Source organism: Myripristis murdjan, chromosome 15 (genome assembly GCF_902150065.1).
Source record: "Myripristis murdjan chromosome 15, fMyrMur1.1, whole genome shotgun sequence".
Lineage (NCBI taxonomy): Eukaryota > Metazoa > Chordata > Actinopteri > Holocentriformes > Holocentridae > Myripristis > Myripristis murdjan.
The window spans coordinates 13,514,773-13,535,853 of NC_043994.1; the positions used below are offsets into that span (position 1 = coordinate 13,514,773).

The following is a 21,081-nucleotide window of genomic DNA, read 5'->3' on the forward strand; positions in this document are numbered from 1 at the left end:
TACATTACGTTTTATAATATGTGTGTTTCATCTGTTTGTGTGTGTGTGTGTGTGTGTGTGTGTGTGTGTGTTTGTGTTTGTGGGTGGGTGGGTGTGTGGGTGGGTGTGTGTGTGTGGGTGCTGACCAAGCAAGCCATCTTCTGGTAGGTCCACATCCAGCATGAGGTCATCATCGTCCAGCTCCCCTGTCCCCAGAGGGTCCAGGTTATTCAGGATGTCCTAAGGGCAACCACAAAAATCACAGGTAACACTTAGTTGATTGCAAGGCATTATAAGACATAATGGGCACATTATAAGCACATTATGAGTGCATTAGCATCATTATGTCAGTGTGCCTCTGGACAAAAAGCCTTTTTTCTCTCTCTAACACCGACTGTTGGAAGATAAACATTTAGATATGGGAATGGCTTCTACACGAGTGGCTTCTTCTCTGTCAGAGCGAAAATTGCCCTTCAACTGCACAGTCGACATTAAGCGTGATGAGAAGTGCATTTAGCACATACATAAACTCTTTTTTTAGGGCAAGCTAATTAGCATATCTTCTGTTCTGAGTGAATTAATGTAAACTTAACTTTAGCTGAAACACAACATCTTGTGCAGGTATGACAAGATATTTAAGAGCAAATAAATACTTTTAGTGCAGTAAATCACTACATTAAGCAGACCTAGTAGCAGGGTGGCCATGTTTCCAAAGAGGGCACTGTACTGGAATCACATCGTGGTAGGTTTATTTTGTACATTCTGGTTCAGAAAAATCAACAAAAAAATGCTATATAAAAATCTTGTTACTACTACGGATTAACAGTTGTAACATTTTACTGTGATATTTGAGATTTATGTTTCTCTCACAATGGTATTACAAGTGCAGGTGTCATTTCAATCCTCTGGTCTGTAATGTTTCAGTAAAGATGATGATTGATTTTATTTATGGATTATCAGACATAAAAATCCAAGGGATGTCATGTTGTTTCCAGCAGGGTCACAAAGTTCTATTTATTACACTTTGATACTGCCGTTAAAAATGAGTGTGTGTGAAATATTTCATAGGTTTTGTCTATGTGATGTTTCTCAACAGTTAAACCATGGATAAACATAATATGTGCACTTGTCTATGATACCGCTTCACCTCTGTAAGCCATACCACACAGCCTGTGGCAGAATACTATTATTCAATACATCAAGAAGTACAGCACAGCACAGCCATTTGAAGACATATCACTAAAGTATGAATGATAATAGAGTATGCTATGAAATGCTACAAAAATACATCTCATTACAGCCTCAAAATATGCAGTTACTTTGATTACTATGCTGCTGTCTCCCAAATAATTCAAAGCATGCCCAAAAGCAAAGAAGGAATAAATCAATGGTTCAAAGCATTATTTTTCAAGGCAATTTCGTGCTTCAGCAGAAACGAACATAAATTGACAGGACTTTGACTGGAAGACGTAACCATAAAATTAGTCATTATTGAATATCTCATGTTTTTCATGGTAACTCAATGGTACTCAGAACCTCAGACTCAAGAAAGGAGAAATAATGGAAAAAAAAACAGAGCAGACTAAACATATTGCTGCTGTCCTTCAAAGTTTATCAACCAAACGTGGGTGGAATCTTTTTTGTTAGCCTTGTCCATGTATAAATCAAACTGCACGCTTTTATGTTCTCGCCTCCTTTCCTGTCTGTCTCTTCTCCTCCACCCCATGACTCTCCTCTGTGAGTGTGCGCCTCCCAACCTCTGAATGACAAGGTTTTATTAACTGTAGCTTTTTTGCATTTTTAATCATGCCTGAAGTCGTCGTCAATAGATTCTTTGTGGTAATTGCCTCAAGTTGTTACTTTATTCAAACTCATCATTCAAACACTCTCTCCTCCGCTCTCTGTAGGCCAAATTTGAGTTAAAATATGCCTTATTTCCCACGACTGTTAAAATAAAATGTTGCCAAAGCAGTATGGACTCTATATAATCACAATTGTGTCACAACATACATAACATATACTGTATCAAATGCAAAATGATAGAATAAAATAGAAACAAGAAAGAAAACCTGTCATAGCCAGCTGATTTTACGACATTGGTAACATACCCAAGAATATGGCTGCGCCAGGCTAGGAAATTTACAATGCAAAATTATGATTTAACAAAAAAATAGTAAAATATCATCTCATTTATAATCAAATGTAAATTTATAGTTATATACAATGTTTTTATTTAGCAGCTACAGTATATATGTACATGGTGTCATTGTGTTGCTCTCTGAGTATCGCAGCGTTTACGACAATGAAAAATGTCTGCCTCTCTCTCTCTTATCAAGTGTCTTTGTTACAGTGTGTTGCTCCAGAGGAAATGACATTTCACACTGGCAGGACAGAGCAGCTTCTGACACAGAGAAGTAAGGATAATCTCTTAGTATATACATATATATTATATATATGTGTGTGTGTGTGTGTGTGTGCGTGCGCGCGCACGAGAGAGGAAGAGAGAGAGAGTGCACATTGTGTGCACTGTACACAGATGTACATTGAACTCTGGAATAATTATTGACACCCTTCATGCAAATTACCAAAAAAAGCCATAAAATTCTCTCCATGCAGAGAATGTAAAGGTCCTTGATATTCTTAGCTTTGTGCTTGTGGTCTGCCCTCCTCAAACCTCAAACCTCAAACAAACCACAGTCTTCAGTAGGCTTCAACACTGAAGATTGTGTTTCGTGTTTCCAAAACCATTTCTGTGTTGATTCTAACAAAAGTTTGGCATCACTGACTTGTTGAAAGGTGCATCTACAGTCAAGTCTCAAGCTCCAAGCACAAGCCACCATGTTAGTGCTTAAAATATCCTAGTGCTTAGTGGAATTCATTATGCCATTGATCTTAACAAGAGTCCCTGGGCCACGAGCAGCAAAACAGTCCCATCAAAGATGCTTATGCTGTGCGTGGCCAGAGTTCAATTTTGGTGCCATCCGACGATAACACACAACTCTAACACTTAGCTCCAATGATGGTCTGAGTGCCTCAATTTACTGGCTGCTGTCAGGCACGTCTGCTTTCTAAAGAGCTTGTTGACATGAAGTTGGCACCTAACACCTCACATGAGCAAAAATTTGACCTTTCATCCTGCTTAAGTGTCCTTGAGCAAGATGCTGACTCTCTACTGGTTCCAAGGGTGCTGTTTCATAGCAGACCCTGACCTCCAAAGTGGAGGAGGAAAGGGAAAAAATAATTTCTCCTTTCAATAGGGTATCACATAATCATTACTATTATTACATATTGATACATAAGAATATCATTAACACTTTATCTGAGTTACTGAAATTTATGTCACCAAGAGTGTGACGGCAAATTTGATTAATAATAAATCCCTGCATGTATTATGGAAGCTATGAATTAGGCTGTTAAACAGACAGCTGTTACACACGATTATTAACATGCGTCTGAACAGCATGTACAATTTAAATGGAACTGAGCTTGTTCTCGCTGAGGGAACAATGATCGGAGTGCTAGCAATACATAAATTTGATGACTCACTTTCAATATATCCTGAATACCCTGAGGTGCTCCATCAATCCAAACCCTGCGGCATGAGCAGCATCCCGAATCGTAACAGCCAGGGGAAGGTCTTCTCTTATTCTGCTTCATGGCACACACTGTGCTCCCAACATAACATCAGCCAAAACTTCAAACAAACACGGCTGGCTCAAACACTGATTAAAACCTTCCAAACTGAGAGGGAAAGTTTTGAAGATGAACTTCTCTCGCTTTGACAGTTTACCCCCATATGACCCAGACACCAAAAGTATCTGTGTGACAGGCTCTGAAAAGTGAAATAAAGGCTCATTAGAGAAACCTTGATTCTGCCCATAGCTTTCTTCAAGAGTACCTTTTGGGGATCTGTGAACATTGCTTTGCAAGAGATGAATGCAAATTATCATCTTGGCATACAATCAGGCAAAAGGCAGAGAGGGCAGCTCATGTTTGGCTAGAACAAGCAACTTAAAAAAAACACAAACTTTAGCTTTAGATAGGAGTGTAGGTGGAAAGGAACGGTTTTCTGACTTGTTCTTCTCAGACCTTTCTCTGTCTTTTTATTTCATCTCAAATGAAGTACACTGCTCTTTTCAACCCAGTACATTTACAGTTGTTTCTAATGAAATCTCAGTAGAGTTACTGTATGGGGGGGGGCTGACAATCAGCATACCTTTTCTCACAATCCTCAGTCTTCCTGAAGGTCAACTTCTTTCAGATTGAATGTCATCTGCACAAATTGAAAATGTGACACACGCACATCTAAATACTCAATTACTCCATTAAAGCTAATGCAGTGCCTCTGGATAAATGTGGATTGGCTTTTTGGGTGATGCGCTCAGCTATTGTGCCTGAACATGTGTGCATGCGTGTGTGTGTGTGTGTGTGTGTGTGTGTGTGTGTGTGTGTGTGTCTGTGATAATACCTCTTATGTGACATTAGGACCCCTATTTAATAGTGCAATTTTATGTATCCGGGGACTCACCAGTCTTTTTGATAGAGGATATGTCCTATACTCCAATAATTGCCACATACAGTATCTTTGTAATCCAATTATCTGACTCATTTGCTGCTCTTCAATTAATGCATCCACCCCCACTAAAAAAAAAAAAAAAAAAAAAAAAAAAAAATCACTGTCTTACTGAATATGACAATTCTCCACAATTCTGTGTGAAATAAAGGGTAATCTCAAACACTTTCATAGGGACAATTAGATGTTTGATGTGAACACTGAGACTGCTGATGGATGAATGAGGGGAGTAGAATGGCCTATTTTTGGGACATAGGGAGCAGAAATTCTATAATAGAGCTGGCCCAAAAACAGATGCTACAGTGTCACGTTCAGCCATGATCTTTTACTCCATTGGGTAAATCTAATTGTCAAGTGTACTATTACTATACCATACATTAAACAAGTGTCACTTTGCTGCCACAAGAATTTTTGGAAAAAAGGGATTGTAGCCCAGCAAGTTAAGGGTGGCACGAAAACTGGCAAGTTTACATGTTAATACATCCATAGCACTGCAAGTCACTTTAAATGAAGGCTGCCCAATGACATGAGATTTATCCATTATGAGTTTGAATATGCCATTTTAGCTCTGCTTTACAAAATTTAAGCAAAAACAGGCTGCAGCTGCTGCTGTGGTAATAGTGACAGATGCACAATGGGGGGCTTCTACAATAGCTACCGCTGTGACCAATCAGCTGACTACAATGCAACTAAAAATATTGTAAATAAACTGAGGCCTGTCCATTTACTCTCCTTCATCACTAGATTAGATTAATCTTCATCATCCTAATACTCTCTTACTGCCTTTGTTTTCACAGACGTGGCTCAACATGCAGCTGATTCAACATTTATGTTTGGGCCAGTTGAGTCACAGTGGTCAGGAGGACACGACGACTCAGTGGTAAGGAGCAAAATGATGGGTTATGATGTTGGTCAAAAATTTTAAAAAAGAGAGCAATGATGACTCAGACCAATCCTGTAATTAGTGTGTGTAGTGTGCGTAGAAAGCACCACATGCACAAAAAGAGGCATACAAACTATAAAGGCTGTCTACCTTATAAGTCGAATATTGCCAATTTAAAATCATGACAAACAGAATAGGGTGAGGTATTAGCCTAATTAATGCAACAGCATAGCCAGTTCACTGGCATCGTGTTCCATAATGGCTGAGCACTCTGCAGACAAAAGGCTTAAGCACCTCACTCATTTAAACACTAATGAATTGACCCATCTCAACCCAATGCAACAAAAGCCTGAAAATTAGAGGCAAAATAAATAAATCAGGGAGAAGAGGCAGCAGCAACTCTGCAGCTTTGATGTCAGAGAGGAAGCAAAGGATTACAGAACCACTAGGAGTTTGGTTGGGGAAAAAGCAAGGAGAGGGGAGGAGGAGGAGAAGAGTGAAGAGATCTGAAGGAGAAACAATAAACTGCTTAAATAAAGAAATTGGCAAAATACCACACAGCCACCTGAGAGAATAAAGGATAAATACTCTCAAAGAAAACAAGTGGAAAAAAAGATAGAAGTTTCCATGTTTCCCATTCAGGGTTTCATGCTGTTAGGGGGAAGTTGTGCTGTTCTTTCAAGGGAAATCTACTGTTTTAATGAAGGAAACTCAGAGAGACACATATATAATGAAAGCAAGCAGCTCCAATCCAAAACCCGCTTTAATTTAAATTGTATTTTGACAATTTCATCTCAAATGCACTTTCCCATTTAAATACGACAAGATGAGAGATGAAACCTGGCAGATATGTAGGCAGAACGTATTCATCAGTATATGAAACGCTCAATCATATTTCAGTTTCACTGAATAACAGAAGCACAGACTAAGGCCCTAGGTGCTGATCTTGTAACCGAGAGCTACCAGAGAGATTTGGCAAGTGTTAAATACATAATGAATATGTGAAAAAGCGCTTGATCTCCTAATTCTGGCCTTTACTCTGATCATTTGTGATTTTTTTAGGTGCCTGACAAAATGAATCAAGTACATGTCAAATAACTTCAAAAAATTAAACCGTTTAAATACAAATTTTGCACAAGTCTATCAATGATGTTGCAGATTATGCATAATAATTTGCAATGAGGCTAGGGAGACATTAACAGTCACTGTGAGAAGCTAAGTGGCTCTCCATTTCACCATGCCAATTTTGCAAAGCTGCTACTGTACCGCGCTGCATGGTGTATCATGGGAATGTTATTATGAGCTCAGGCAGCCCACCCCTTGATTTTGTACAGAGGCGTATGAATGCAGATAGAGACATATATAGCCAGAAAAATGCATGTACACACATATAATCACACCTGCCAGCGCACACACGGTATTATGCTGAGGATGCACAGTGCCCCCAAGTGGACTGAGCCCATCACTGCAGCGTAGCTATTGCTGCTGGGAGCTGGATGGTTTTTCTTCTCTGAATGTTTTACCCATTCTCTTGTACCAAACAAGAATAAAACATAAAGAGTTTCAGTACCATAAATGATAGACACACTATTTGCATTCTTTATACAAGAGAGTTCTTGTTGTTCAGAGCTCTGACAGAACGTCTTGCCCTTTTATGTTGTCGAGACAACAGAGGAGCTCAGATTGGACCTAATTGGCCTAGATTTTTTTCCCCTCCATCACCGTCTAACTAATTCAGCATCACTACTGGCAGCCCCATTTGTGACACAGTGTGGCAGGCTTTTTTCATTCTTTACTTTCTGAGACTAGGCCTCCCGAGAGATTTTGCTGGCAAACTGCTGCTGCAAAGGGCAGATCATTAAAGCTTTGCTCCCTAAACAAATAGACAAGTGTGGTACAGATTTTTTATGTCCCCGCTTTGGCAGGATCCGACAAGGTAGGTCGTGCAGGATAAATACCCACCGCAGGAATTATTGATCACCCTCTGACACTGACAATGCAACGTGACATGCTTATAATCACTGTTTTTTCCTGCTCATAGTGAGGGACTATTTATACAATGGACAGGGGAGGAATGAGGTAGTGAGGAACGCAGACAGATGAAAGGGAAATAGGGGAAGATGGGAGGTATGGGGAGAGATGAATAAATCAAATTAAATGAGCTCATTTCCTCTAATCAAATAGCTGAGTTTAATATCTCAAAGGCAGACTCCCATCACAGCTGATATTCACACATCAGCATTCAGTCACTAACCCTCTCCCACTCCCTCCGGTTCCATCCTTCTTCTCACTTACTCCCTCCCACTCTCTCCTTGTCCGTATGTGTCTCTGTGCTCCATCACCGCAACTGTTTACAGCAGGTACAGTACTATCTCTATTCCCTTCATCTCCGATCAGTGTTTTGTAACTAGCTTTCTGTGCCCACACTGCAATGTTCAGATAGAGACCTACACCCAGTGGACTGAACACAATGCATTCAAGACTCTTTTGTTGGCTATTTTAACAGGAAATGCATCTTTTCACGTAGTCCATGCAGTTTATAGAGTACACACAACTGGATACATGCATTCATTTCTTCAGAGACAAAGTCTGGACGAGAGGAGTTAAAGTTTCAGTGCCTTGCCCAAGGGCAGTGATAGTGGTTGCCACAATATGAAATATTAGCCTCACAAAGGAAAATCATCCTCCAGTTAAACACTAACAGGCGAGCCACAGAGCTCACCTGGGCTCATGCTGCCTTCATCATGTGACTTTATTTTAAATTACCTCTTGCATACTGACTGTAGTCATTCATTTTCACTTTTCCTAAAAATATTAATGTATGTTTGTTTTCAACTGACCACAAGATGGCGCCCTACACAAACTATGGTATGAACCACCTGGGGTATATTCCATACAGTGGGTTTAGTGAAAAGTCAAGAGTTTGATAACCTGAGATGAGGGAAAGTCCAGGTTTTCCATTCCAGCAAAAGAGGTAACTTAAACTCTGGGTCAGTAACTATGGTAACTTTCTCTGTGGACCTAACCTGTTCACTGGCAGGCTTTCCTCCAAATACCCTGAGTTTCTTTCTGTTTACTCCCGCTTACAGGACCATACCAGCCGCATCATTTACTCACTGATTCAGTCCATATGTAAGCACATTATTTAGCAGAGGTTTACTGTATGTCAGAATCAAAATCCAGGTTTTATATTTGTTTGTTACTTAAGGAAAGTTAGTGCTTTTGTGCACTATCAGTCATTTCTTTGAACTGTGGTTTTTGTCTTTGATCTTTAACTATATTTTTCATCTTCATTTGCACACACCTGTGCTTTGTTTAGGTGAATTGCAATATCTGAGCTCCATTTTTTTTTTTCCATTCACCATGCCTGTTCTTCACTCTGAGTGAACATACTCAGAGTAGATTGAGTTGATTCTGATCAGCTGTTCTGGAGCCAAAAGTTCACCAACTCAGTGTTCATCAACTCAGAGTTCAGGGTTAGTCTCAAAGAATTTGAAAAACCTACTTTCCAGAATAGACTGCTGTAAACAAATGTGGAACCACTGAATCTAAACACTAGCTTACCTTCTAAAAAGCATACAGGCATGCCCACCTTAACATTTTAAATAGTTATATGTGATTTATAATTAATGCCTAAGTGGCTTCACTGAGGGAGGTAAAACATGATCATGGTTGATTGGATCTTCAGTGATCTAATTCGTACACACACAGGCACACACACACATACACACACACGGACAAACACCCTCCTTAAGACACACTGAATGACTCTTAATCAGATACACACGGCTAAGGCACGTGTACTTGCACTGACAGCTGACTGCGGTGAAAAAACACAAGCACACACACACACACACACACACACACACACACACACACACACACACACACACACACACACACACACACACACACACACACACACACACACACACACACACAAACACACACACAGCTCTCATCTGTCTTTCCAGTTGCCACAAATGTTGCTAGCAATCCATTGTCAACATCACATGGTTAGCCCCCATCATATGAAAAAGTAGTACACACACAAAGCTGATTATACAATTTCTAATCCAGCTCATTAAGCGCTTTAAACATTCCTGAGATCAGGCACCATGGCACGGGAATACAGAGAACTAAAAGCAAGGACAAAAACCAACCAGATTATCAACATACAGTCTCTGTAGGTCAGAAATTAAAGCATTCCTCTCAGAGAAAGGGAGACTTCAGTATGAAATGGGCAGTAGGAGCTGGCAGGAAAGTCTGAGCCATTACATTTTCCCTTTCAGCCTTTGTTCTGCTCGTTTAATCCCTAATTAGCGAGGGAAAAAGGAATCTTTTAGAAGTGGGATCGATTAATGGACTAAGGCAGGTAGAGTACAGTGACTCATGCTGAGATGAACTGAAGCTGCACACCAAGATGCTGAACAACAGCCTACAGCACACTTCAGAAATACTGAATGTGCTTGCTAATGGTCTCAAAGTACATTAAAATTGGTAAGGTCAGCCTCAGCAAAGGGAAATTGAATTTTATAACACAACGAATGATGTCACAACTACTTGTGCTAAAACAGCAAATATAATTTTTTTGCACTCTTCTCCATCTTACTTTTCTTTCTGTTCTCTTTAAAAAAAAAACAAAAAAAAACAGTGCACTTGAAAATTAACCTGGTGTTTAGTCACACAAGCCTTTGTTTGGCCAGCTTGCAGTCACCACACAGTAACAGCTTAAATTGCTCTGTTAACTTTTAAGCCTCAGTAAACATATCATGCCTAAAGTGTTTTGGCTTCTCTCCACCCCCTTTGCCTTTCTGAAATATGCTATAGTGCAATTTGTCATTTGACATAAAGTGAGGAGGAGGGGAGTGCAGGGGACTTGTTGACAGAGGCTACAGCTGGGGTGGTAATTCCCTTGTCAACAGTATAAATAAATTCAGAGACTACACTGCAAAAAAATGTATCCATCTTATAAAATCCATCTTAAGAGGCCATTTAATAAAATATTGGTCCCTTAAATATCTTATTTTTCTCTTAACAAGTAAACAAGCTGCCAGCTGGCTGAGTTCATTTCCAATGCAAATCAGATTGAACCAATTTTATATTTTCTTGAGTCACTTTCTTCTTCTTACTTTAATTTGATTCAACATATTTAGACTTTTTCTAGAAAAATTCTAAAACATGAAACTGCGTTGGAAATAAGTTGAATTATCGCACAGACATTATTTTTCATAGCCTTAAAATGACATTAATTGGTGGTCATTTTTTGCAGTGTGCACAATTCCACCATACTTCACAAAGCTGGCCGTGGGGATTTACCATGCTGTTGAGCTCTGAGTCATCATAGCTGTCACAGGGATGCGTCCCAGGCCCCCCCAGGGGCTCCAGCCCCTCCTCATCCCACATGTAGGTTCCACCAGAGCTGTTGGAGGGGGACATCTCAAGAGATGAACCCTGAAGGAGGTCACCTCCTTCTGAGGACAACACCTGAGGCTCCAGAGACTCCTGCACAGGTATCGGCTCTTTACAACCTGGATACACACACACACACACACACACACACACACACACACACACACACACACACACACACACACACACACACACGCACACGCACAGATGAAGTAAAAAAAGAGCTCTGCTTGTGTGCTTGTGTATGTGATATGTATTAATAATATATTAATGTAATGTGCCTGCATCTAGCATTATTTGCTACAAGCCTCCATTTTACAAGGGTTATGGTCAGAGTGAGCCACTGAGAGAAACTTGCCAGAAAAAAAAAAAAATCTATTCTGTTGTATTACCTGGCAGGCCCATGCTGGCCCAGTCCATAGTTTCACTAAGAAAGCTGCGTAGGCGGTTCTGGGTGTCACTGCCACTCTTCATGTTGTCAGTCAAGTCCCCATCGCTAAGTGCATCTCCCAAGTTGTCAAATTCATCAAGACAATCCTCACTGGTGTCCCCCCTGTCCAGAGAGGAGGCAGAGGACAAGGACATGTCCTCCAGGGCCTCCCCCACTACCTGACCGGAGCTCTCCCGAAGCAGGCCCCCACCTCCTTCTCCTCCTCCCCCAGAGCTTCCGTCACTGTCACTGCGGGAATCTGTTTTCTCAGTCTCTCCTGTAGGCTCCATGTCTACTGTTAACCCTCGTATCCCTCTACATTCAGGTGCAGTTGAGGGTCTGACATCTCCCTTCACTCGACCTGTGAAAAGGGGCTTCTGCTGCTTGGCCTGCCCAGATCGGGCTAGCCTGTAACCGAGAGACCCACCATTGCTGCCCGATGGTTTGCCCAGCACACAGCTGGGGAGCAGGGGCTTCCTCAGAGCACTTGGGGTGGATGGTGTCGGTGTAGTGGAGGCGGAGGACAGGGAGGTGGCAGCTAGGGATGTTCTACTGTACTGAAGCCCACCTAGACCTCCTAGACCTCCAGGGCTCCCACCCAAGCCTCCTAGGCCTAAGCCTACTCTCCCATTGCTCAGCTGAGGGGGTTTGAGGAAGCTGCTCCGAGGCGGCCGAAGCTGAGTGTTGGCCAAGGGCTTGGCCAGTTCCACAGCCCGGTTGAAGGAGAAAGACCGGATCATAGGCTGGTTGGTTGGTGAAGGAATCTGTTTGAAGTGGGTGAAGCTGTTTGAACGCACCATGTTGTCGACTGCCAGGGTCTTCAGGCTGTCGCTGGACTGGGAAAGGCTGTCTTGAGAGCTGCTACGGGGTGAGCCGGAGCTGGCCCTTGGGTGCATGAGCCGTGACTCTGAACTAGATAGTGATCCTGGCTGAGCAGGAAAACTAAAGCCATTTTTGCCCAATTTAGGACCTCCATTCATTGGGCTCTGGGCCAGCTTGGTACCTGCTTTGGGACTAGTCTTAGCAGCCTGCTTGGGGATAGCCTTGGGGCTGGAGATGGACACCATTGAAGAACCTGATCTCCGCATCCTGGGAGTCCCTGGGGAGGCATTCTTCACCTCCTTCCCATATGAGGGGGGTGAGGCCTGAGCCTTGTCTTTGCAATCTCCATCGTCAGGGCTGACTGGTGTGGTAGGTGTGTTCCCACCATCTCTTTTCCATTTCAAGGAGAAAGGAGAGGTGTGAACCATCCCATTTGGGCATGTTCCTGCTGGGGTGGTCTTGCACTCCTGGGTAGGGGTAGAGGCCTGAGAGGCACCATTGGGCAAGGGGCTAGAGCCACCAGTTGAAGAGCGGCCACCGAATTTAGGCAGTCTGGACACCATGGCAGACCTGATGGGTGCCTTTTCTTCCATTAGACGCCAGCATGGAGAGAGAGCTTGGAATCACACAGAGCTAGAGAGAGAAAGAGAGAGAGAGAGAGAGAGAGAGAGAGAGAGAGAGAGAGAGAGAGAGAGAGAGAGAGAGAATTTGATTAGACTGTAAAACATAATTTGACTTGGAAAATTGATGAACCCAATTGACATTTCATGCTTTAGAAATATGTTTTGTTCATGTTAATTCAATTTTTTTCCCTACTCAACACAAGAAGTATGATTCTAAGAGAAGGTTAGGGGATTTATTCATTGTCTTTAAAAACTGTTCTTTGATGCTAACACCACACATTTTCTTGCTTTTCTAATGTCACCTAAAGCTGCATGGGAATATCAAAGAAAACAAATTAAACAACTGTTACACTTCATCTTCAGCTTACTGGGTCTGAAAAGCAGCCAGCTTATCTGTAAATGAGGAGTAATGTCCCTGGCTTCCACACAAAGCAAAAACTTCTGAATAACTCTTCATTTATCTTGTAAAGAACAGCAGTTCAGTTGTGCTTTCCATTTATTGTGTTTCTTCCTGTGCTGAACTAAAAATAGCAAAATTCATTCTGATGTCAGTGCAGGTCCTTTTGTAACAGAACTCAACCAATAAGGCCAGCTATTGTCTTATCTTTTTTCTAAATCATTCTAGCCATAATCTTAAAATGAGCCAAGTCATTTATGTGAGTCATGAGTGATACCTTTTTCTTTCAATGACAGAAAAAGCACTATGAAGTCAACTGCAGGCTGGGTGGAAGCGGAAAATCAAGTGTAGCTGAAATATACACATACACACTACCAAAAGTAGTCAGACACACACTTGTGCACACAAAGGCATGTCCACATAAAATAAGCACTCTAAGACCTCTACTGCAAGGTAACAGTAATGATATTAAGGGTGATCCAGTCCTCAAGTTCTAGCAGATGCATGTCTGCCTCCTTCTGAGGGTCACTGGAGGTGAGGTGGGCAGGGAATTTATCCATCAGGCTTATTGGACGACTTGTCACAACAAGTCTGCCTTGATGTTTTCCCATGGTCAGGAGAAGGAGATAAGGAGGTTAGATGGGTGCCTGGCTTAACATAACCTGTCCTTAGCTTAACAGCCTTGAATCTCAAGCATTGACTCCATCTTCTCTTCACTGGTCTTTATTGTACATTGAAAAAAAAAAACTAGCTGTGCAGCAATCAGAATTATTCAAAATGCTTTAACTACATTATCTTAAAACTTATTCTCATCCATAATCTCCCCAAATTAAGGGGGGTGGTAGAAACAAAGAAGAAATCCGTAATAAGATTATGGACTAGTGGACTCAGAGGTCTTCACATGTGACCTGTGTCTGGCATGGGCTTCAGAGGGTGTCGTGCCAACATCCAAGAAAAAAGACAGGCAAACGGATGGACAGAGAGTGGGGTACAGGAGGACCCCAATGCCGGGAAAGCAGCCAGTATGTTGTGAATACTGAATGGGTGATATACAGGGCATTGAGCCTTTGGAGAGAAAACACAGAGCTTCTTCCATTCAGTCACTGTCAGATCATTTGATTCCCATCAGGCATGCAGCATGTGTGTATAGACTGTTGGTGAGCCTGCATGTTGCATTCATTTTGCTAGCACAGCCAGATTATAAATTGAAAAGGAGTATGAGAGATCCAGATGGCTGGTAAGGTTAACAGAAGCTCATGTACAGGGCATAACAGTTACAAATGGGGAAAAAAATGCAGAGTAGTGACTTGGACACAGCTGAAAATATGTTTATGTTGCAATACTCTCAGTTTTCAGCACAGAGATCAACTCACAAATAATAAATAACTTTTATAAAATGCCTGACGTGTGTTGATTGAGCCCATATTAGACAAACAGAAAGTCTTTCTGTGTGCTGTTCTTCTCAAACTGGCACAAAGACAGAAAGGCTGACACTGGAGCAATAATCCACACAACTTTTGAAGGGGTGGGGGAGGGGTGTTTCACTACAATTTGGGTCTCCTATGTTGGAAAATCCTTTTAGTACACGATGGCCCACATTCCCCTCTTATAGACACATGCACATGTGTACAGATACATCCACACACATACTACCACAATCAAAGAAACATACTCCCCACTGCCACACCAGCACTTTGCTACACCACCCTCACTGTTTAACAAACACACACATATATGCATGCACGCAAAAACACACACAAAATTAAGGTCAGTCACTGCAGACAGGGGAGCTAAAGCCTCTTTACACAGGGAGGGATGGAGGGTGTGTGTATCTGTGTGTTTGAAGGGTAGATTAGGGGTTTTCTTCTCTACTGTCAAAGACCCTCAGGATCACCCAAGTTCCATTCATATCTAGTGTGATATGTCACTATCACAGAGCAGCAAATCCTTCCAACCTGGGTCATCTCACTAATTACCCAACCACTGAAAGATTTATGTCTGTATCGCTGATGCTTTTATTTCTTTTCATTCTTTTTCTTTTTCTTTCTTTCTTTCTTTCTTTCTTTCTTTATTTATTAACTTTTGTTACAATCAACATGAATGTGCTTTCAAGTATCGCATTAAGACCTGGAATATCAAAAGACAACACAGAAAATACAAAAAAAAAGAAAAAGAAAAAGAAATGGCAGATTGCTAGATGTCATTACATGTAATTAGATTTCAATGTAATAAATGTAATATTTTCATGTGACAATGATTTTTCTCTATTTGAGAAAATAAGATTTCAAGATATCAAGGCACACCTCAGCTCAAATGCCTTGCTACTTTGGTTCACTTTGGTTCTAATAAATTACTACAACCACATTTTTGCCATTGGCAAACCAGTAGCCCATGCACAATCCCTGCCAGTGCCATCTCATCACTGCCCTACATTTAGTCTGAGACTGACACAAACACACTGGGCAGCAGAATAAACCCCTAATAAAAAAAATCACACACAAACAAAGGCAGTTAGATAAAACATCCAAACTGACTGACACACATTCAGAGGCAGGGCAGTAAAGCGTGCATGCCATCTGTCAACCGTTCATATCTAAAGACCCGCCCCTCCCCCCCAGAGTACAGCACTGTAAATAAACATCCCTGAGTATCACTGGCTTCCAGTACTTGGCCAATGCTACTGCATTAACCAAGGCCAGCTGACCTGGGTTAATGCTGGGTAACCATGGCAGTGGAGAGGGATCAGATAAAATGTGAAGCAAACAATCTAGGATTCAACTGAAGTCAAAGTAATCATCACTATATTTTGTGAATGTGTCAGCGTTTGTCGCAGAAATTATGTGGTACATTGTGTGTGTTGTATTAACAAGAGAAAAAGAAACAAAATGAAAATGCTACCTCTGAGACACACAACTGAAGTTCTCTGTCTCATCTTATCCTGCTTTAACAGGGAGAAAATTGATCTTGTGATGTTAAATCCACAGGGCACAAAAAAGGATGCTAAATCACTGTTCCAATACTGTTTCTGACTGTATTGGAATGACTTTGTCCAATTAACTGAAAACCCACTGGCTTATAATGACTCAGTCTTCGAGGGGAACTGGTGGACTTTCACTATTCCTTAAATTTTTGCAACAACTGCTCTTTCATATCACATCGCCCAAAGCATGTGGCCACTCTGCGCCTTCACTCTCAATCAGCAGGAAGAAAAGAAAAAAACAAAGAGAAAACATTAAGACATGGAGACAGCGAGAGGGAGAGAGAGAGACAGAGAGACAGAGCGAGAGAGAGAGAGAGAGAGAGAGGATTCCAGGCAGACCCATCCCATGGAGAGAAACTCTATTAGACCTGCAGCTGCAGCATCTCACCAGCCATCTCCATGTGTGAAACGAACAGGGAAGGAAGATGACAACTTTTCTCACTCCACTATCTACAGGGAATGAGAGCTTTCTGTCTGCTTGCCAGTGAGGCTTTCCGGCCTTACTTCATTTCCGACCCAGAGGACAGCCAGCTAGAAAGCACCTGGCAGAGACACAGCCAGGCTAAAAAAAAGGGGATCAGCAAGAATGAGGTCATTCATCTCTCTTCTGGCAAAGCTTTCACTCTCTAACTCATGCACATGCACACACACACATGCAAACACAAGCACGCACACAAATTCAACCAGCCACCCCAACCCCACCCCCAATACTACAGAGTTGCATTCTTCAGGAGCAACAGGATGGATGCAGATAGTGTGTGACAGGACGAGGGCTCTGATATACTGGGTCAGTGGGGCTACGCATGAGTGGAGGACTTCTACTACATAATAAATCCCCATTCTGACTGGCTAGCCCCCTCAGGCAGTCAGCCCCTATCTCCCAATGCTTATACCTCCTTCCCGCTACAAAGTCTCAGCACTGTCTCCCAACAGAACGGTGTAACAGGTCACATTCATCTTTTCCTTCCTACTTTTCCTTCCCTTGAGATCAGTGTTTGTGGAAGTTAGGACATTATTAGACTTCATTCAGACTGCAGGAATCCTAGACAGGGATACAGTGTTGGGGAGGCTGTAAACTTGACACTGAAAGCAACAGATTCTCTACACATAGAAAAAAAAAAGTTCTTCTTTAAAAGACTGTGTTGTTGCATGAAAAAAACATCAGCTAATAAAGACGTACTTTATTTAGTGGATGGTATCTCATTTGGGAAAAGAATGAACAAATAAATATCTGAAAAGGGTTCTTCATTGAATCAACCAATAACCTTTTTGAAAACGGTTCTTTAGAGAACTTTTTTTCCAGTCAAAGTTCTTGGAGGAACCATTTCTAGTGCCTCAAATAACTTTTTATAGGTCTTTGAAGCACATCTGGAGATGGCATCAGAAAAATGACCCCTAAATTAGCAACAAATTACCTGAAAATTAATACAAAAATAATTCTAAATCCAAAAAAACTTTATTTATTTTTTTAAAGTTACATGTTTGACTGTTAGATCCGTCATGCTGGATCAGCATCAGAGTTCTTGTGTTTAAATGCTCATGAAAGGCCGACTGCAGCCTCACAAGCATTTAAAGAAATCCTTCTTAGATAATAGATGAAGAGAGAGAGTTGAAACATGGTTATCTCTCTTCTGGCACCAACAGATTCTTGGCACTATGTACATGGCAGTTGCAGCTTGCATCCCCATCTCCCCTCCCTCTTCTAGTCCATCGCCTTCTACTCCTCCCCCCAATGCAGTCTCCGTAAATCTGTCTTTGGAGCTGCAGAACTAATCAATTATATGGATCAATAATTATATAATCCTTGTCAGTGGAGCTCAGTATGGCATCCATCTGGCTCTGCCTCTCAGACACAAGGGCATCATCCAATCAGAAATGCTCTTTTTAATGGTAATGTACCACCCAGGACACCCACAAAACCACTATGCCAGACAAGAGCTTCCCTCTTGTCTCTGTCAGTAACGTGGTTAATTTTAAACAAATCTAAGGTGAAGCTTAGAAGAATCGCAGCCTGTGATAGCCAGTCACGGTATAGACCCAGGGAAATTTAGCATACAATGCAAGTGAACTAAAACCCTTTCTGATCTGAGGAAAGATAAAGAGCATCACCTGACAATCAAACACAGCCAAAATGACAATCTAACCTACTGCTGTGCTGATACTACATTAAAGACTCATTTACATGCAGTGACAGAATCCTTTGAACTCTACTGCAAAAGAGCAATAATAACCCGGGGATCATCTCTGTGCAGGACAGTAATAGGCCATAGCTCTCTCTCTCTCTTCCTGTGGGAGTTAACAGACTGTCATTAGATGAGACTAACTGAATGAGACAGGGTTGAAAGCAATACTGATACTAGGCTAATGTCTATTGAGTGAAAGCAATACTGATGTGAACTCAGCTAAGTGATGCTAATCCAATGAGAAAGCATGAAAGGTTTGCTAATGGTGTATACTAACTGATGTAAATCAAATGTCCAAGAGACCAAAAGAGAGACAGAGATGGGGAGGAAGAGACAGAGTGCAAAGAAGTGGAGAAAGGGAAGGTGCGGCAAAGTGCTACATAAGAACCATGGACCATGCTGCATTGCATGTGGTATTTCCCCTGACCATGACAAGCACAGGCACAGACACACGAACACAACATCACACATCACCCAACCTTCCAGTGAGATTCAAGGTGAAGAAACACTATCTTTGTGCAAACTACCATATAAACACAAGATATAAAACATTACCTTCATGCAGTGCACTAAGGCTGACCAACAAACTTGTCCAGTCACTCTTATCCCAGAGTCAGTCATTACTAAGAGGTCGCTAAGCACTGCCAAGTCATTCTGCACTCTGTTTCCTCCATCACTGAACTGAAAGTAACATAGCACCCAGAAGAGAGCAGAGCACCGAAACAGGAAGAAGCTTCTCAGAGGTTGGTCTGTCTGCTCTCTGCCTGAGTGTGCATGTGTGCATGTGTGTGTGTGTGTGTGTGTGCCAGTGGGTGTGTGGGTGGGGAGAACAGTGCTTTTATGGGTGCGTTTAATATTTGATAGGGCATCTTTTAAGAGCCCCACCCATTGTGCTGAGAGGAGAGGAGAGGAGAGGAGAGGAGAGGAGAGGAGAGGAGAGGAGAGGAGAGGAGAGGACAGGAGAGGACAGGAGAGGACAGGAGCAACAATCTTTCCCGAAACCGTGTAAATACTAGATTTGTTATTGTCCTTCAGCTTATGATGGTGGAAAGATATGGAAAGATGTGGGGGAAAGATCTATGGAAAATAAGCCTAAAATCAATGAAAATCAAAAAAGAAATGGTGACCACTTTTCCACTCACAACAAAGATGTCAGATAAGACCAGGCCACATAATACTGCAGCTAAAGTAGCAATTCTCAGTGTGAATGCCGCCCGATGATATCACACAATCAACAAGAAGGGAAAGGAAAAAAAAGAGGCTGCCCAGCAGTTAACCACACTCAAAAAGTGACACCCGACGGAAGGATTTTTTGTGGTTCTCATAAAGATTCAGCGCGAATTGAACTTCCCCTCCTCATTTCATGGTTGGCAGCATGCTGGTTTCACTCAGTCAGCCATTCCCTCTGAGTGCCAACAATAAAACTATATGAGCACTACCGGTTCCTCACTATCTGCTTTTTACAAGTATTTGTGATGTCATCCAGCTCAGTAAATCACATAGCATGACGCTAAATCCAAGCCACATCAACAACACTCTTAATAATACACAAACCAGATTTTACGTAATCTTGCACAGACTAATTGAGCTTTTATACCGTTTTCATGGGATGTGCCAACTGATCTACCACAGCCAAAATCACAAGCTTTGGGTAATGAATGTATAAGTCAGAGAAAGAAGGACACAAACAAACAAACAAACAAACAACTTTCATACTTAATAATATTTAAATTGCATAGTGAAGCTATATTGATTGTAACTGTGATTCATTCATAAAAATTGAATTTCCCTTTCGTCCTTGCTAAAACATTAGTTAGATGAGAGAGCATGACAAGCAGTTGCAGTTACAGTAATGCCACATCAAGCCTGACCAATGAGTGTCCTGAAAATGAGTCATTTACTGACCACAGTCACTACTACAAACACCCTCTGAGAGTCCTCATCCATCCATTCTGATTCATTCATTAGGACACTTCTGTTACCTTTTTCTCATGTGGTGCAGCTCCATGTGGCCTAATACTGAATCTCCATAATGGCCTAATACTGAATAAATCCAATTTGATTCAATGCTGTAGCAGCCCAGATGTCCAAGTCCCATCATCGTAATCACATTTCTCCCAACATCACTCCTCTCTCCACACCTCTCTCACTCTCACACTCTCACACACACACACACACTCACTGTGTACGTGTCTGTATGTGTAATACATGCACAGACAGACATGTCAGAGTCTGTTCACTCTACAGTACATGACCTTGACGTGAACCGCACCGTGAGAGCACTGCAGTGTGCCTGACAGACCCATTTAATTCTCCCCTTCTGATTGGCCACGAGGGGTGGGAAGGCTGATAAGTGTCTCCTGGCAACAACGTAGGTGTCAATCACTGTCAGTGAGGTCATTAGAAGTGTTTATGTAGATGGGAGTGGGAAGCTGAGATGACAGCAGCCCAAGGTGCACTTTTCTATTCCCACTGAAGTATAGCGTTACATCATTCAAATCACAGAATATCAGATAATAGATTGTTTAATTTGGTTTAGTTTGACAACGCACTTACTCCATATTGTAATGGCTGACACCTGTTGGCATACCTCAAACTTTTAAAGGAATAGTCTGTCTTTGAGATACAAACATGTTGATCAACTCATCAAGTGACGAAAACACACACACACACACACACACACACCTAAAAAATTATCCATGAGCCACCGTTCAACTGTTCACTCTGGCGCTCCATGCTAACACTTTAGTAGACAGTATGAGAGGGGATACAGAATTATTCAAAGTCTTGGAAATGTTA

At 41.7% G+C, this 21,081-nt stretch overlaps 1 protein-coding gene across 3 annotated transcripts in view; it reads right to left on the reverse strand.

Annotated features, from left to right (window-relative positions):
• The window catches only part of ccser2a (coiled-coil serine-rich protein 2a), a 61,979-nt gene that overhangs the window by 31,643 nt on the left and 9,255 nt on the right, over nt 1-21,081 (reverse strand). For all 3 annotated transcript variants that reach the window (XM_030070586.1, XM_030070587.1, XM_030070588.1), the window contains 3 exons: nt 11,240-12,732; nt 10,755-10,966; nt 126-219 (listed from right to left, as the gene is read on the reverse strand). In XM_030070586.1, the coding sequence (XP_029926446.1) occupies nt 126-219; nt 10,755-10,966; nt 11,240-12,692 (1,759 nt within the window). In that variant the 5' untranslated portion in view covers nt 12,693-12,732. The remainder of the gene's footprint in view (nt 1-125; nt 220-10,754; nt 10,967-11,239; nt 12,733-21,081) is intronic.